We start from the raw sequence: 19,844 nt of genomic DNA, 5'->3' as shown, positions 1-19,844 counted from the left end.
GGTGGTACATCTGTAGCAGATGGGATCCAGACTAATTTGTAACTTGAATTGTGTCTCATATTTACTAATTTGGCATGTTTCTCTGAGCCAATCTTGATAATATTTGTACAATGAGCTGCCTGGCTGAGAGAGTTAATTGATCTGCTGCCCCAGCTAGTAGGTCAGCGACTAACACATTAGTTACAGTCCAGATTCATAAGATTGTCCTGCTAGAGAAAAGAGCAGGGCAGGAAGCTATGCAACATTTCCTTTCACAATTACTGTCTGCAACTACATTGTGTATTGGTTGGGCGTTATCCACAAGCTAAAGAAGCTGCATCTGCATCGCGTTTCTAAAGAGTAGTTGAAAAGGGAACGTCCACTTGGACCCGTGTGAGGCTATTCAGTAGTGTCTGAGAACTTGGGAGAGCGCTTGGTCACCCTCGTCAGTTTGGCTCTCTCAGTTGCTCTTTTTATTGTGAACATAAATCTTTTAGCCGTCCCATTGCACTTAGGAGACGTGTCAACATTCTATGTCAAGACTCTTAAGGGGTAGAGTAAGATAAAACCATGGCATTCAAGTAGATTCTTTAAGTACTGTCTGCCACGGGTAATGGTGCAATAATGCACAGTTCCAGACTGGGAAACTCAAAGATGGTGTGTAAAAAGGCTCTCTGCTAATTGGGCAGGTACATGCTATGTAGCTTCAGTATTCTCCAAAATGTATCATGCGAATAATTTAGACGTACCATGGCCCTGAACCGGATATTCTACAATGATTTCAAATTAAGAACAAGAGAAGCCCGCTGTTAATGATGGTGAGAATTTAGATCTATACGTTCCCTTGCCAAGTGATGAAGTTCTTTTGGGCTGTCAATCACCCTAAGGCCCATTGAACAGATGTGAATTACTCCCTCATTTTATTTAAGTTGTTCTTTTCTCATGTATTTGTTCACCAAAAGTGGAGATGCCATAACCTGATTCACAGGGCACTGCAAAAAGGGATTATGCCTGTTCAGACATGCCAATATTTTGAAATTAGCAAAAAGAAGATTTGGAAACAAATCGAGATACATTATTTTCCCCATCAACGTATGTTGATGTCAAGGCAATTTCAGTAGGAGACTACTAAAATAAAGACACTTTTGTCTCCCACATTAATTGGGTCTGTTGGCATTGACCTGGCACACATTCCTGTACCGCAAAACTCTTGTGTAGTTATCTATCTCATTATGTCACTGGTCGTATGGACTGTTGATTATTGACTGGAAACGTATAAAAGGAGTTAGCATCAGTACAATATTTCCTTTACAGTGAAACCAATTTGGTTCCACTGAAAAGACGGAAAGGATGGTGTCCAAATCATGAAGGATTAATAGCACATTTTAGTCAAATCACAAATCAATGAATCAGTAAATCAGTTTATCAAAGAATAGAGTATTATGTACGTCCGATTATACAGTCTGAATTTGTACATTATAAAGAAGAAAATGAAAAATATAACAAGATACACAGCAGAAAACAGGAAATAAATTGGTTGCATAAATTAACTTCCTTAAGCTACCCATGCCAAATTAAATTAGGCTGATCTGCCCCCAGGGGGGCAGAAATGGCCTAAAACAGATTGGCCCCCTGGGGAGTGGCCCTTTCCCAAGGGGCCGCTCCCCTCATGACAATCACAACAGAAACAAAATTTCCCTGCTGTCTAGTGGGCATTTCTGCTGCCCAATCGCATTAGAGGAAGGTTGGGGGGAGGGGTCGGGCTGGAAGGGAAAGCGATTCCCCTTCCAACCCTGACCTGGGGGATGGAGGGGTGGCCCTCGGGGGAGCGCTAGCACTTCCCCCGAGAGCCGGTACACAGACGTAATAGTTACGTCCGTGGCACCTGAGAGGCATCGCCACGGACGTAACCATTACGTCTGTGGTGTACAAGGGGTTAAGATACGTGCAAGTAAATCATGAAAGAGAAGTGTTTGGAAACTTTGTACCCCAAACCCTTCTGCATCGAGCAATTACGGTACAGAGTGTCCTGGGAGCAGGTAAACACCCCACGTTCACATGACTGAACAAAGAAGCACACAGCTGCACGGCCTTCATAAGTGGCAACTGTCTGGTACGCTTGGTGCAGGAGGCTTTCTCCTATCCCTATGCACTGCATGTCCATGGCCAAGTGTTAATTAGTCTCCCTAATCTATCAGTTTCTCAGCATAAACAAAATGCTATTCTAACTAAAGAGTATTGATAAGACACCTGCAGGGAAAAGAAAATGTGCAACTCATAGTGCATTTTTAAAAATAAATATTTTGAGTGGCTTTGGCCTAATCACAGGCCATCGGTAGGAGAGAAAATGACAGTCAAGTTACTACAGTTAACATAAGCAAATACCTTGATTATAGTGTAATTGCATAAATGTGGCTTCTGTGACAAATAGATATAACCATTTGTTAACAACTCTGATTAATATGTATGCACACTGATTAATATTGTGTTACACATGTGAATATTTTAATGAATAACTGTATGGATAAATGTATGGAACACTATGTTACGCGGCTCCAGCATATATGCCAATGACCCAATCATGAGGTTGTTAGGAAAAGGAAGGAGGATGAGCAGTGTCAGGAGAAAGTGACAAATTTAGAGGGCTAGCATTGGAGCAGATATTCTGGGAGAAAGGCACTCAGTGGGTGTCAGTTGCAAGTACAAATAGGGCAATAAATGTGTATATTAGGTTGGAGCCCTTTCTTTAGCCATTTCATGGACCATCTCTTCTTGGATATTTTACCAAGGGTTTGTAATTTATCAACTTCTTCTGTACAGGTACCTGGGAGCGTCACAGCCTCCCTAGTCGTGAACAAAAAATAAGTCAGAAGGCATCTGTGATCTAGCATATCTCCCAGTTTTCCTAGGACCATGCGTAGGTAGCTCATTAAATGTAGGTTTTTGCTTTGCATTCTGGAACTTGGATCCTTGATTTTATACCGCAATAAACAGGAATACAAATCCCAGGATACAAAGCAATAACCTGGGCTGGAAGAGATGCTAACACATGGACCTAAGAAAAAACTGACCGACATTGTCCATATCTTTCTTTGTGAACCTCAGGGTTCATTTTGCAGAAGTACAATTATACATAAAAACCCCGTTCCAGGATGGCGGACTGTTTTCTCAAGCCAGTCGGGGCAGATTGACACAAGCATCTTCAACTCTTGTCCTTCTTCCGTTTCAGCTCCCCTTGCTGGCACTTCGTACTAAAGAGGAGGGCGTGAAGTTGCTGAGCGGTTGCTAGGAGACCGAAAGGACGCTCTCCCGTACACACAGCCACTGCTCTTGTCTCCGTTAGCAATTCGCGGGGAACTCAAGCTGGTGGCCTGTCCACAGGCCAAAGAAAGGAGAAGTGAAGTATAAATGAGAGAACATAAACACTAAGGGAGAAGCAGCCACAATGGACGAGGTGAGAACTCAGTGCAGTGTTCTTGGGAACAACTATATCTAGCCCCGTACCTCATCACCTACCAACAACCACTTTAGGCACCCCCCTCACCCCCTTTCCTTTCCGGTAATGTTGGCAGCGTGATAGAACAACCGACAGGCTGTCTGGAAATAAAAATAAAAATAACACTCGGGGTATCCATATGTTGGACGGGGTGCAGTGTAGAGGGGGCTTAACGAAGGACGGCAGAGTCATGATTCGCAGCGTCATTTGGATGAGAGTGAAGGGCATTCAACATATTTTTACAAAGTATGACTCTGAAAATTTGTCAACAATGAAACATTGGACATTTAAGATGTTCGTGACTACAAGTTTTATCACAAACCACTTACTTTAACATTGCTTAGGGGTTTACTTTATATACCGGTTGTAGAGATCTAGCTGTATCCAGCACACTTCTGGGTGAAATACTCGTATGACAGAACCGGTAGTTAGCACACGTGCTACAAATATCCTTTATGCCACCATTGGTCACAGGTGTAAATAATCATTAAATAGCTTACAATGATAATGCTCTTGCTGAAGAGCGTGGCATATAATCCACAAGTCACCGTTTTGTATTCCAGATAGCATTAGCTCATTAGATTCATGCATTTATTGCAAAGAATGTTGTAAAACATACAAATCAAAGTTCCTACACTGATAAAGTAGATGAGAAAGGAAATGCTTTTGCTACAGACAACTGCATGTGACCTGCATGTCATACATTTAAATCGATGTGGATTTAAAACACTATTTGAGTTTTCCTAGGTTGATACCAGGAGTCAGTTATATTGTGTAGTAGTAAACATGTATTAATCAGATGCCAAAAACAATTGCGCTTGTATTGTGTGCTATAAAACGGTCTTCATTCCTATATTTACACTCCTAGGCCTCTGTAGTGGACAAACGTACAGAGCACGTGGAAGTAACACATTTTATGTAGTTTATCTGTTGGTCAGTTCGTCAAGTTACTTCATGGAGTGTACCTTTGGTTTCCCTGATTGGTGTGTTAGAGCACATACCTAATTAGCAATTAATGACTATTTAGTGACATGAATCTGTAGCTTTCTGAATCTGGCCTCACTAGGCGTTCATTTCGTTTTGAAATTCAAAATGTGATCATGTTTTCATTGTTATTGTCTTCACACGTGGCAGGATGTGCACCGAAAAATTATTGAATGTGATATGTTTTGTGGTTCCGTCATTTCCTTTCATAATAAGATGTTCTTTATAAGCTCTAGAGGAAGCTTTCATTTTAAAATGTTGCTATCCAAGGTTCTTCTTGCTCTATCTGGTTACTCAGTGAGTCTATTCATTTCATGAGTCTGTCAATGTCATTGTTTTATGTGCAACATGATTTGTACTGCCATTTACAATTATATCAGGGCAAATGGGGACGACTTTTTGATTTAGAGGCTGGCTTTAGGTGTTGTTGCATTTAATGCTGTATTGTCATTTGCTGACCATATGTATCTTTTTGTTCACCACATGTTGACGATGATTTTACCCAATATTTTGTTGTAAAAGAGAGTTCCTTTTGGAGGTGAGTCAGAGTCTTTTGGCGTAGGTTGCCTTATTCTTAGAGCACACCCTTTCCAGACTGTCTAGTGCAGAAGACTTAGGATACTCTTGACATTTTTGAAGCAAAACCCTTGTTATGCAGATTTGTAGAGTACACTTTCACTCAGGAGAGTATTCTGGTGCTGAGCATGTGTTAGTCTAGCTAAATATAGGGCCTAGAGGGACTACTCAAAAAGTCAGGCCTTCAGCTTTTTGCAGTATTCAGGAAGTGAGATGAAGGCTCTTATGTTTAGTGGAAGGCCATGCCACACTTTAGGAGCGATGTAGGAGAAGGCTCGACCACCAGATCTGTTTTTCTGTATTCATGGGATTTTTGCAATTAGAGGTGCATAAGAACAAAAGTGTCTGGAAGGTTTGTGAAAGCAGATGCAATTGTTGATGAATTCTGGGCCAATTTTATGTGGTGCCTTGGAAGAATGTATGAGGAGTATGAATTTTGCTCCTTTGTGTATAGGGAGCCAGCGGTGCTCCTTCAGGTGTGGTGTGGTGTGATGTGAGTGTGATGTGGGAGGCTGAGAGTGATTCTGGCCACTGAGTTCTGGATTGTCTGCAGACTTCTGGTGAGTTTTTTGTTGATCGCAGCATAGAGGGTGTTCTTATAGTACAGCTTGCTTGTGATGGGGCATGCTTGACGATATTCTGGGTGCGGATTGGGTTCTATTCTTCAGAGTATAAAAACATGAGGTGGTGCTTTGACTTGGGCGCCATTGACTTGGGCGGTAATGTTGAGTTTGATGCAGATGACAGTCCTGAGATTCTTGGTGTGCGTGGTGGGGTTGGGTGTCAATCCTAGCTCTGTTGGCACCTAGTTGGGAGTCCTACGATGAAGTGCTTGTTCCAGAAGATCGCAATTTTGATCTTATCAATGTTCAGCTTCAGACAGTTGATCTTCATCCAGTGGGCGTTTTCAGCCATGCAGGCACCAAATTTGATCCAGGTTCTGGGCACCTTGTCCGTGATGAGAGAAGGAGTTGTGTGTCATTGGTGTAGGATAGTACGTTGATGTCATAAGTACCAATGATGCTAGCTAGCGGGACCATGTATGCATTGAAGAAGGATGGGCTCAGATAGGATCCTTGCAGAACCATGCAGATGAGGTTGTGGGCTTCTGAGGTGTACAGTGCCAGGTTGATTGGCTGGGTCCTTCCATTCAGGAAAGAGCAGATCCATTAGAGTGTGTGTTGTTGGATTCCAGTGTCATTTATGCATTGGATGGGGAGAGACCATGTCAAACACTGTGGATGGGTCCAGGGGGCTGAGGGACGCCATGTTTCCTTCATCAAGAGTCATACCTGATGTCATCCTTTGCGACGATGAGGGCTGTTTCCATGCTGTGGTTGGGTCTGTAACTAGACTCAGTGGTGGTGAAGAGTTGGTAGTTATTGATGTTTTAGGTAAGGCATCTGTTGATGATTTTCTCTAAGATCTTGGTTGAAAATGGTAGCAGGGAGATCGGTCTGTATGTGGTATGTGGTGAGTGTTGAAGGGTCCGTGGAGGTTTGTTCCGCAATGGGAGGACATTTGTGTTTTCCAAGGAAGTTTTCAGAAGAGGAGGAAGCATTTAGAATGGATGTGAGCATGGTGCTGAGGGGTTTCAGTGATCTCGAGGAGGTAAGCGGAGGAAGGGTCAGTCCTCTTGCTGCATTTAATAATACATTTTTGCATTTACCTGAGCTTCATGCTTGTTCCCTGTATATGAGATTAATTTGACTGATTAACCATAATTGTGACTTCTCTAATGATCTGAAAGTTTAAATGAACCTTAATGGTTTCTAAATAATAGCTCACTCTAAAAAGTTCATTTAATTGATTATGTTACTTGATTTATTATCAATCCTAGTCTATGAAGGGGAACATTTCCTCATATGTTCTTGAGGACAATACTGCTCCGAAACTGCATAAGCACTTTATGTTGAGATTATCTCAAAATACAGCATCAAGTGGCTGAGACTTGTGGCCAGGTGAAAGTTTCCAAGTGACTGCTTTGACTTACAGTAACTGCCCCCAGCCATGACATAAAAGGAATTACTAATGGTCCTTTGAAAGAGGCATTTTTATATGGGTGCTCGTGTGGAGAAAAGCCTGTGATCCACCCATACTGTGTGCAGCCATACACTCCACACAGCATGCAGTGAATGTTTTTGGTCATCATAAACTGTTGCCATTGAGCTCTTGTTAGAATGCCACCAGCCTCGTAAGCTCAGTAATACACGTCTCTCTAGGTCATAGGATGAAATAGATTCCCAGCCTAGCCAAGTCAGGGCAAATAATCATCGGACAAGAAACACATTGGACACATCAGAGATTCAGGAGATCCCAAATGCCATTCCAGAACCTCTTTGCTTCTCTTTGATCTACTTCTCCTAAAGAAAAGGACAGATTTTCTCCATTCTTGCCAATTAGGTGGGGAGATTTGAACCCACCTTCTGCAAATTTCCCTTCTAACATCCCAAGTAACATCAAATAAAACACCAACCCTCTCTGATATAAATTAAGAGAGGGAGAGTCAACGTCCAGAGGCAATATCCCAAATACAGTGAAGCGGGGGCTCACCTCAGCAGTGAAACCCAAAGAGTCGGAGACTGTCTTACCCACTGCAGACCAGATTCACTCTACTTTTGGGCAGGAGGCAAAAATATGAACATCATCCGCTTCTGGACTGCCACACCACTTGCACTCGGGTGTTGAGCTGCTTCTTATCTTTGCCAACTTCGAGGGAGTACAGTACACTTTATGGAGAGTAAAAAGGTGATTTCTTCTTAAAGCAGCTGATTGAACCACTAAATATAAAGTAGCAACAAATACTTGCCACAACTGCTCCAACTCCTCCTCCAGCAAATATCCACTCCATTTTTTTATGTAATGGTTGCGTCAAATTCTCCACTATCGTTAAGAGATACTGGTACCATTGAGAAACTCCTTTCTTTGTTTTTCCAATTGTCTGTAAATCCAGATCCATTTGAACTGGTTCCGGACCCAGAGCCCCCTGACTCTTGAGCCACCCATTCATATGAAAAATATTAAATCTGGATATGATCCCTTTTTTCTTATTATTCCAGAACTCCCATGTTAACCTTTGCCCATCACCGACTAGCTGACCCCATCTAGTAACTCCACTTTGTTTTAATGGGAGAGCTAGACTATCCAATACATACTCTAGGGTCCCTTGTGAGTCCCAAACGGGAGCTAACTTACTATAGTAGCCAATACCAAGATAGGATCTGATCTCATACCAGCTGGTGGCTACTGCTTGTAAGTACTTCAACCTGACATTTAAAAAAAAAATTGGGGCCCCAAATTTATAAGAAAAGCCATCCGCTGGGTAGCCTATCAGCATTGCCCTAAACATGACTCCATTAATGAGTCATCTGGAGTCAATAACAACACCCTATTATTCTTTAATTGATATGACCAACAATAAAGTTGCAGATCAGGCAGGGCCAGTACTCCGCCTCAGTTTTTTCCATGGTAGGTAAATGCCTTTACTGGCCCAAATGAATGAGGTTATCTTCACCTGCAGGTATAAAATAGCTTTTTTATCAAAATATAAGGGAATATTATCAAATAGGAAAGTAATTTTCAGTAAAATAGATATCTTAACCAAGTTGACGCACCTAATATATAGTGAGTGGCAAATTCCCCCACTTTTTCAAAAGAGCCGCAATCTCAGTGGTCACCTTTTCCAAATCCTGCATTATCTTTATACCCAAGTACCTCATCTCTAGGACCTTTCTAGGATCTTCACAGTTTTGATTCCATATCATTACCTCCGTTTTTTCTTCATTTACAGCTAATTTTGAGAAAACCGTCACTTCCTTTATAAGGTTCAGAATAGCAGACGTGACATCGGAGGTGTACACCATCAAATCATCGGCATATAAAGCATATTTCCTATAAAAATTACCAACCACAAAAGGCCTTATATGTTCATTTAACCTCAAACTCTCTGCGAGAGGTTCGATATAAAAGTCGAAGAGGATCGGAGAGAGGGGACATACTTGTCTTGTCCCTCTTTCTATCTCCACTTCCGGAGACAAGGTGCCATTAACCAAGATTCTTGCGGAAGGTGTACTATAAATCCTTGCCAACAAATTAATTAAGGGTTTACCAATTCCAAAATGAGCTAATACCACCATGAGATATTTCTAGTTCAAACGATCAAATGCCTTAGCGGCATCTACGGTTACAACTGCCAGAGGGATATCTAATGTTGTGGCCAGCTCTATGGAACCAATGAAGGTATGATTGAGATTCCTCATATTCCCACCCGGCAGGAATCCCTGCTGATCTTGATGTACCAAATGGCCGGCGGCTTTATTCCAGCACTCTGCTAAAATACTAGTAAAAACCTTATAGTCGAAATTAAGTAGCGATATTGGGCGATAAGATTGACATTGTAAGGGATTCTTACCGGGCTTCAATATTAAAGAGATTACTGCTTCATTCCAAGAGTTCAGAATAGTGGAACCCTCCAACAATATAGCATTAAACAGGTGCACCCAGACTGGAATAATGGCCTCCTCCATCACCGCATAAAGCTCACTAGGAATACCGTTGGGACCCACCACTTTCCCTTTCTTTGCTTTCTTAATGGCAGCTAAGATCTCACTGATGGATATTTCCTGAGACAGTAATTGGTCTTGCTCACTATACAATCTCTGGAGATGCTTCTACCCAAGCCACACTTCAATTGCCCCTAGATCTGGATCTAAATCTTTTTTATATAACTCCTGGAAAAAGGATTTAAATGTGGCTGTTTTCCTGGAGTTATCTTCAACCACGAGCCTATGCTACCACTCATGATCTTCTTGATGTTATTCTGGTGTGCCTCCGATCTCGTATTCCAGGCCAACAGTTTACCACAACTTTCCCCATGTACAATATTACAAGCTCTCCTGGCTTCCTACTGCTGTACCACCGTTGCCTAACCTGGCCCGATATCTTAACTGCAAATCTTGTAGGTGTTCCAACGCTTTTTCCCTTCCTGCCTCAGTATATGTAATGGCTTTTAACTCTTCTTCCACCCTTGCGATCTCCCCCTCCAGTTCAACCCGTTTAATTTCTCATGCTTCTCCCAATGAATCGCTAAACTAGTTATCATCCCCCTTAACCAAGCCTTATATGAGTCCCATATCACATGTATTGGGGCAGATGCCTTATTCCGGGAGAAAACAATCTTTAGACTGCTGTGCTATCTTGTCAACTAGCTCTGACTGCGCCAGCATACTTCTATCTATTGTCCACCTCCTTTCCTCCCATACCTTCTTCTGTTGATTTTTTAACAACAAGGCCGAATAATCTGATAAGTGGATTGGCATATGATCTAGTTCAGTAACTCTCTCCATCTCCTTTCTCTCAATGAGAGAGTAGTCTAACCTTGTGTAGTGACCATTTGTTTTACTGTGGAAAGGATACTCCCTGCTATTCTCTATCAGTTTCCGCAGAGCATTGCATACATCAAAGTCTTCCATCATATCCAGCAAATACGTTCTCATTTTGGGGAATTAATTTGTATTCTTTCGGAGGACCTGTCCAAGGCGTTATCCAGTAAAACATTGAGACCTCCCCTAAAATGATTGGAGCTTTAAAAGTAAGAGGTTTGTCAAACAGCTGAGATAGTGAGGAGGTATCATCCACATTTGACTCATAATAGCTTACTAATGTGTATACTGCGTCATAAGCCTCTATTTCAGTGATTATCCATCGCCCTCCCTTGTCTGCCTTATACCGAACTGGGCTTACCCCTGAGTGTGCTTTTAAAACCAAAGCCATTTCCTTGGAGCAAAATGGTTGATCTGTTGCTATTATAGTTCCCACCCACCTTTGCTTTGAAAAGAGATCTTTACATTCCTGTCTAAAGAGATGAGTTTCATGCAACATCAATATCTGGGCTTTACATTCCTTTAAATATTACAAAACCACTCGTCGTCTTTTGACAACCCAAAGTCCATTTACATTCCAACAAAGGATTGTCCAGGATTTCATCATGTTTCCCTCACCCTCACGCAGACCCATTCACTCCAGTCTGATTTCTACTGTGCCCTGAGCCAGCAAAACTGGTTAGTGGTTCCATCTGACTACTGATCACCCTATTGATTATCTGACAAATCACCTGACTAAAATTGTGGACATCAATTTTTATTTTTATTTTCTCCCACTGCTCCCCACCACGAGTGCACGCCTCCCGCCCCCCCGGAACCCTCCCATCTATCACTAAGCATAACCTAATGACAATTTCGTCCGCTCAAATGGGAAAGCTGATACCACATCTTTGTGTTTAATTAATGCCAGAGTGCCCCTTCTTCGTTATCTGGGAAATGAAAACACCCAAGTCCGTGGTTTCGAAAAGTTGTGCATCTTATTTTGCCACATGACCTTCATAATGGCAGGGAACCTCAATTGTGCCTTGGCACCCAACTTCCTTAGCTCCTCCGTCCTCTTCCCCAATTCCCACGGTCTGTCGGCCGTCTCCTTAAAAACATCAGATCTAATCCTAAAAGATGCCCCCAATGCTTCTAGTGAACCAGATTTTAGGGCTAACCCAAATAATTTCTCTTTCACAGAATATGAGAGAAAATTTACCAGGATCTTCCTGGGACTCTTCAAGCTCAGGATATTGTTTGAACGGGTCTCTGTGCATTCACTGAATTTCTCCTTCAAGATTGTCCATCCAGCTATCATGCGGAAGAGAATTTCTCAGTAGATTGATCACAAATGTTTTAATATCTGATCCTTCCAGGCCCTCTTTCACTCCTAGAATCCTGACATTATTTCATCTAGCTTTGTTTTTGATTCTTTTGAGTTTGGTCTTAAGAGGTGATACCTCCAGAGCATTTTCCTCTAAATCCTGTGTACGCTGGGCTAAATTCTCAATTTTGGCTTCTAAGCTAGAGCAGGAGGCCTGAATCCCATTCTGATTTGCCTCCATGATTGCAAAGTTCTCTTTAATCTCTTGGGACAGTTGGGAGAGAGTCAGCTGCACCAAATCCCAACCCCTGGGCCCACTGTCCTGCATGCCCAAATTTTCCAACTCTCTGGACTCCTGGGGCCCCGGCTGCGTTCTGCTCCCCCCTCCATGCATCACCCTGTCAGACAAGTTGGGGACAACCATCTCCAAGCTTACTGGACTATTATGAGTCATTGGCACTTTTAGCATGGGGGGTGACAATAGTGGATAACTCTGCGGAAACCATTCTCTCAGTATCCATCCCTCTTGCTTTGTGGCTTTGCTCAGTTAAAGCTACCTCCTTCCTCTTGTCCTCTGTGGGGCAATCACTCATATCAGTCCGAATTTTGAAGTAGGATTTCAAAGAATGCGTGATTCTTTTAGGGTTCTTAATTAGCAAACTCTTATCCTCGCTTAGAGATTTCTCCGCTGCTGCTCTCGTTGAGAGAGTTTTGGAGGGATTTTTGGTATAGGGGGACTTTACTACAGAATTCTTCAAGAGGGGTTTAGCCGTCCTTACCGAGGCCCTCACTTTTTTCTGTTCTGCCAATATTAAAATTTCCGTTGCCCTCCTGCACATTATGAGGTCTAAGCGACCTTAAAGAATATCTTTCAGTGCAACCCTGCTTCATACGCTTAATTTGTTGAGCCCCACTGTCTGCCCCTAACCATTGACCTAGCTCACTGCCTAAACTTTGGCCTGCATTCTCCATTGACCAGTGGGACAGGCTGCTCCTTTCATCTGCCTCGTCCCGCCGCTTTAGGCATTTTGCTTCGTCACAGCACTTGACTCTGCTGTGAGCTCAGTCTTGTGCTGTCTCTGCCCCTGTTGCCCTCTGCGAGGTCTCCATCGCACAACGCGCTGCTCCCAGAGCGCACAGGCCACCGTGGTCCAGAAGAAAACACCTGAGACTACCATGAGACGATAACCCCAGGATACGGAATAAAGGGGGGGGCCCTCACATTACTGCGCCGCTTGCTAAGCAAAGCTGGCGGCGCTAATTTCTCCCGTGGTGTGGCTTTCTTCAGGCGGGTGCTCCGACCAGGCTCTAGCCGGCCGCCATGTTCCCTCTAATGAATGCGCAGTGTTGTTACTACATAGGACCTGATTTGGCTTGCCATGCCATTTCACACTCACAATAATTTTTAGGGTGCTGACCTGCAGTACAGATGCAACATAAAATTAATTGCTGGAATTAGAATGGTGGTAGTTTCCACTGTCTGTCAACACAACACTGCCCACAAGGCTCCCACACTACTTCAGCCAAATGTCACTTCCAGCTATTGTACATCCTTTCACTAGGAGAAGCCAACTGTCCTGTTTTTTCAAGTTGTTCTCGCATTTGGATGGCTCACCCCACTACTGGCAGTTAATTGATGTAGGAATCCAAATGTCCTGCATTTTTAGCTTCCAAGGCAAGCAAGACAAAAGGTCACCAGGACTATTTGCAGGATGCCATCAGCTCTACGGCAGGGTGTAGTTTTTAATCTTCTTTCACCCCAGCATAGGAGGGCCCCTGAACTACCTGCACTACACGTGTCAGGAACACATTCACGTTTAGAGATGCTTAAAGGCACATTGGAGCCCTACACTGAATTTGTTAATGAAAATCGTTCTGGGGACTAATGCATGGCAAAATGTCCTCTATGTTTATGTTTTCCACTCAGACTGATTCAGAGTGCTCACATTTCGTCAAATTAGGCCACATGGAGAGTATGGTTGGTCCAAGACCAAACATGTTGGTAAAGCGGGAGACCTGATACTGCAACACAGTATTAGTCCACTTCAGATTTCAGCTGCCCTTCACCTTTTCCATTACCCACTTCAGTTTCTGACCACATATCAGCTTTGTCCTATGATTTTCTTTTGCTGGGGAAATGGGGTGGCACTAGAACAGGAGATGGAGCCCTTAGAAATGTTGAACAGTTTGTACTTGTGTCAGGCTAACCATCTCCCCTCTCTAAGAGGAAGAGTATGTGATTTCTATGTATGTCTGTGGCATTCTTGTTGAGGTACAGACTTCCGTGTTGAAAGGTGCATATAATGACCAGCTGTGCCACAGAACATTCCGACAAGACCATATATTCAGTGAACATTGTGCAACTATCATAGGTGATTCAGACTGTCCATGTTCATTTCCACCACTGTGAACCCATGGTAAATCATGCGAGGATGATCCCAAATTTGTCTCACCCTTTACCCACCAAAATAGAGCATCTCTCAAGGAACTCAAAGCTCATCCACACCCGTGTTGCCCTCACCCCACAATAGGAGATTCATATTGGAATTTTGCAGCATTTCATAACCATATCCTTTATCTTGTATTTCACTTACATTAATTTGACCCAAGACAGGAGTCCCAGCACGATCCAATATTCGCCCATCTAACCTGATCTTAACTAAGATGATTCAAGGGCGACTTTGCATGCACATCACTGATTACCCATCCATACCCCAGTGGCGGCTGCCATTGAACAAGGGTGAAGGGATGGGACGGGGCAAGGGGAAAGAGTGGGGGTTTTAAAAAAAACAAAAAATAAAAAAAAACACTTACCTTCTTGAGGAGACGCGTTAGTCTCCCCCGTGTCCTCATCCTCTTCCTGGCTGCGCTCTGGCTCCCAGCCAATCACAACGCCGCTATCACCATCATGACAGCAGTGTCATGAGTGGTCTGAGCAGCCTGCTTTGCCACTCAGACTGGGAGTGGAAGCCTGTGCATGTTCTCCACTCAGCTGTGCAATACAACCGGAGGGAGAAGATGCAAAGTGTGCATGTCTGTTTGGCCGGCCCAACACGGCCGTCACACAGACATGTGCACTTTGTGGTGCACATACCGGTCCTCCAGCCCTCCTCCAGGCCCGCTCCAGGGCAACCCAGCCCAGCCACGCTCCCTTACACCCAGGAAAAATAAAATTATAATAAAATAGTGTTATTATCATTTTATTTTTCCTTTTTCTACAGTCCAGTGGGGCGACACTCCTACACTTTTGCAGAGGAGCTGCAACTGCTATACCCCTCTTTGGTAAGAGGCAATCTTCTCTTTGACAACAGGCATCATAGAATCAAAGTGAATTGGGAGAAGTGCCATTTCACACGCTTTGCCCCTGATGACATAAAAGTAAATCACAGAATATGACCTCTGGTCACAGTTGCATAACAAGAACATAAAACAACCTTTGACCGAAATTAAATTACAGAAAACGGATAAAAAATCGGTTGGAGGAGCGCGTTTTCGGGAAATAAGCCTAATCGGAAATGGATCTTAAATGTAATGATATAGTATGATCTTTGTGTTAAACCCAAGTCCCCCTCATGGGATGTGCCTCCACCAAGGAACTATTGCTTTTTTGAAGTCTAGTCTTGTTAACCTGGTCTACACTTCTGCTAAAATCTCTCTTGGTTTGTGGTCAAGTTTATAAATTGCATTAGGAACTGTCACCTATTTATTGATGGAACTTAATCCCTTAGATTGATGAACTGTTATGAAAACACATATTTGTTTGCTTTCACTGTGAGCTAAGAGGGGTTTTTAGTTTCATGTAAGCTTTTTCTCTTGTGCACTAAATTCTTAGTTCCATGCAAATTAGTTTTAGGTGTTATAAGCATGTGATCATAACAACTGATGTTCCAATAACGTTTCATTTTGTATTGGACATGTTGCTAAAAGCCTTCAAAGCTGCTTGATTTATTTGAACAATAATGAGAAATGTGTGTGGTTGTAAAATATTTTACTTATTTTATAAAGTGCACATACTGTGTACATTTATCGTAGTTATTAGGATAATGTGGACTGCATAGTCTAATAAACTTGCAATAAAAATTGACTTTGTAGACTATTTACTAAGAAATCACTTCAGAATATCACGAAGCAGATAAAATAGAGTCATACAAATTTAAAGGATTACATATGGGTAGCATTTAAAATTTCACCTGAATGAAGATGGCGCCATCAGTTTCTGTGTCATACAAAACCTGTCCATCACTTTTTGATGCTTCCTGCATGAGTAGGATTATCAGATCATTAATGTTACGAAGATACAGTTTTTATTTTCGGGGTTAGTCAATGTTAATTTCAGTTGCACTAGAAAATACCTGAAAAAATAAGAAAAGAATAAGAAAAGCCAAGGTCTGAAAAAAGTGTATCGCTCTGACATGCAATTATATAGTGCTTTACTAATCGTCCAATGCATGGAGAGGTGATGCACACAAGCAGGCACATTTCTCCTATGGTGATTTCTCTAGTTTAGAGACTTGCTAAAAATGTGGTAACCACAGAGAAAAAGCAACCCCTGGTGATATCATCTAGTTTTGTTGGTCCAGCCCACTTCACACGCATGGAAAAGAAGCTCAAGGAATTTCAGAATATCTCCACCACCCCACTTGCTCTGAGACCCAGAGAAGGGCAGTCTAAGGTGAATCGAGATTCAGACACCTTGCCTGACATCCTTAAACAATGTGAGACGTATGCCAAAGAGCATACAACACTACTGGATCCACCACAATGACTGTACAGTTCTGAATATTGCATTAATGTAAAAGAGCGGTTTGGAGACCCTACTTTTGAAGAGGCTGATGATCGGGCTTTCTTCACACCACCTTTTACTGAAGTTAGTGAGTACCAGGAATGCTGAGGAAACATAAAGATAAAAATGGGGCATTTCAAATAGTGTAGTCCAGGAAGAGTCACCACTGTAGGATGCTCAGCTGTACTTGCTAGTGTGACACTTGAGCAGTCCTCCGTCCCTCTCTAGTAGGCAGTAAATATGAGCTTTTGGTTATTTCTGCCAGTCTCTCTGGACTTGTTTGCACACTGAAGCTTTCATGCGGTCAAAGCATCAGAAGAAGTAGGCCATGCTACCAGAAGCTTCCCTCGCCTCCAGCTTGATCCTGGCCTTAAGGATATTGCCAAATTGTATCTTCATTGTCTAAGAGGCATTCTCAGCATGCATGATCCTCACGGGTACGGGATGCTGTAGTGAAGTCTTGGAGTGGGACTTCCCTCTTTATTCATGGTCCATGATTGTACCTAAAGTAGAAGGTCTGCTGGAAGAAAGAAGACTCAAGGAATCCTGATTCCTGCTGCCACTCAGGGACTGTAACTGTTCTCCAAGGATCAGGTGGCTAACCTCCTGTTTACCTGTTCTAGGGACACAAAAAGCAGAATGACTCTTTACTCCAACAAAGTCCAACTGACCTAAATGGATGGAACCCTGCAGGAGGTCTAACTGGAGAGAGGCCTGGTGTCTACCATGAGAACCTGAAGGTTAAAATAGTGGCAAGTAGGAACATTCCTAGCTGTTAGAGAAAAGTGGGATTTTTTTCCACAGGCAAAGGACCAGGCCAAGGTTCTTAGGCTTGCCCGGGGAGGTGGATAAGAAAACTAGATTTGTCCTGCTCAAAACTATTTGCTGCAGTGAAACCTGTTCAGCCAGACCTTGTGAAAAGGTATCAGCGCTTATAGGGCCATGCCTGATTACAACTTCCAGATGTTCCCTACTGGAGGATTTTGAGAACTAAAGAGTGACCAACCCCAAAAATAAAGCATTAAACTGGGGCAAGGTGGCACATATATGTCATCAGCAAAGCAAGCTTGGCAGGCTATGAAATCCAGTTTCGTCCTTCCTGGAGCTGTTGGAGCCAAGGTTAATGGCTTCAGCAGGAGCTCTATGATGATTTATCCAACATTGAGGGACCGATGCTAAATTCAGCCTTAGCTCTCTTCTCACAAAAGACCTTGATCTATCTAAGAAGGTCTAAGTCAGATGGTAAAAAGTTTGACCAGGGCAATCTGCCTTGTGTGTCCGATCTCCACTCAACTCTATCAAGGACAGTCTGAAATCAAGCCTTTGTTCCAGTCAGCTGCAAGCTGATATTTTTCAGTGGTGCCTTTCCTTTTCTGGATGCCTCATTTCCTTAAACAATGTATTTTTAGTTCCCCTTATCCGACTTTAACTATTTGACCTTTTTAGAGATTGGCTTGTGGATTTTATTGTATAGTTTTCTTGACTTTAAAATTGTTTGTAAGGCTTCAGATGTAGTTCTTTGGGGATTACTAGCTGAAATGCCATAGCTGCCCTGGGTGGAGAAGACAGCCCCTAAAAACTGAGTATTTTCCTAACTATATTCTGCTCATTAAGTTGGTACGGGTTTTCACTTCCTACATTAATACCCCCATTTCTGACTGTATATATGCAGGAGGAGCTACTTCTGTTGAGGGGTTGAAGGTAGAGCCATTTGTGTGTGGTACTGAGGGGTGTGTGAGCAGCTATGCTGTTGTTAATGAGATGCCAGTTTTAAGATAGATCATGTTGATTTTTGTGAATAAACAAATCAGTGATAACTCATGACTTTTTTAACTAATCTACACCAAGAAAGCATTGGGCAGGATGTTAATGGATTCTGGAAGATTGCTTGCAAAAAGGGCTTAGTTGTAGTTCATGGCATCAGTAATAGGTTCTGGTAGTAGTTGATTTGAATATTGAGGTTCTTGTTAGTTCCCACTTCAAGCTTGCTCACGTTCAAATTACTGTACTTCATCAAGCTAGTTGGCTGCTCATTGTAGAACAGCAGTACAGGCGCACATAGTAAATAGATTGTCAATAAGTGTAGTGTGGTGAGATGTGTTGAAAGTGTAATCTTGTCATGTAAAAGATCGATGGGCCGGTATTAGGAGCCATATCATGACAGGCCTAGGTGGTGCAGCGCAGGACCAAGCACCTGTGTTATGTACTTGCTGTGAGTAAAGTAATTTCACTTAACACTACTTTCCTCTGATTCAGTGCTTTATTTTAAGACAGTACAACGCGGACACTGAGCAATGTTTGTCTCTTTCTGTTTCTGGACTATGCTGTCTAAAAACAAAGCAGTAACTCAAAGATTTGGAGAAATATCCGGTTATATTAATTCAGTTTACACTCTACAGGTGCATCAATGAGGCGCTCGGCTCCGGGCCTGAAAAGGCCACCATGATACAGCCCTGAGAGTGCTGTGCTGAGGTTGCTTTGCTTAGGGTGCCTTAGAGATGGAACAGGCATGTGCACCTGCTTTCTCCACTCCTGGGGCACTATGTCATCACAGAAAGGATTGCAAAGGTTTGTGCTTCCTCCCCCATGATACAGATCGCGCCAGTACATATGTAGCACCAGTGCTACCCTAAAAGGGCATTCCCTCATTTTTTCTAAATATTTTTATTGTCATTTTGGCATTTACATAGTCATTTTACAAACCACCAAAGCTTGTTGATCAACATATAAAGTGTGATTGATGTAACAGAGTTCCAAACAATGCAGCCGATTGATCGGCTAGGGACTTTAAAGAAACACAAAGCTTGTAAGTCACCCTCAAGGATAGGGCTATATAAGTGAGCTTGCCTGGACTTACGATACATTAAGTGATGCCAAGTATTCAATAGAGCAGTACGTTCCTGCACCCACCACGTGCGACGGAGGTAATACCATGACAATGGGGATTAGATATGAGACTACCCGGGGCTGCTCACAGGGAGTGTGGCAGTTAGACAGACGCCCCGATCATCGACTGAGGGTGTTATGCAATTTGGAAATAACCAGTACAGAGTACTAACAGGGTTGTTCTTCGGGTTGTAGACCCTCGAAGAATTTCTCCAGGAGAGTGTCCAAGCCATCGTTGATGAGGTGTTTGCAGAGGCTTCTTGTTTCCTCTCTGTGTAAGGCTTTACTTTCCGCTTGCATCCAGGGTAACATTGAGAGCGCCCAGGCAACGGAAGTAGGTGGATTCACCCCTTTCCAATGCGGGTGAACAGGCGCTTTGCTAGGATAGTGGCAACGTCTGTGAAACGTGCCATTTCCCTATTTCTCTTGGTGCGGCGAGTTAATCTCAGCGAG

At 42.9% G+C, this 19,844-nt stretch overlaps 1 protein-coding gene across 1 annotated transcript in view; it reads left to right on the top strand.

Moving 5' to 3' along the window:
• Positions 1 to 3,290: 3,290 nt before the first annotated feature.
• The window catches only part of CFAP58 (cilia and flagella associated protein 58), a 371,939-nt gene continuing 355,385 nt past the window's right edge, over positions 3,291 to 19,844 (top strand). Inside the window, exon 1 of the mRNA XM_069239433.1 lies at positions 3,291 to 3,433. Coding sequence (XP_069095534.1) covers positions 3,425 to 3,433 — 9 coding nt within the window. The 5' untranslated portion in view covers positions 3,291 to 3,424. The remainder of the gene's footprint in view (positions 3,434 to 19,844) is intronic.

This window comes from Pleurodeles waltl, chromosome 6, assembly GCF_031143425.1.
Source record: "Pleurodeles waltl isolate 20211129_DDA chromosome 6, aPleWal1.hap1.20221129, whole genome shotgun sequence".
Classification (NCBI taxonomy): Eukaryota; Metazoa; Chordata; class Amphibia; order Caudata; family Salamandridae; genus Pleurodeles; species Pleurodeles waltl.
Note: the sequence above shows the minus strand (reverse complement) of the source record. Positions and strands in the feature narration are given on the sequence as shown.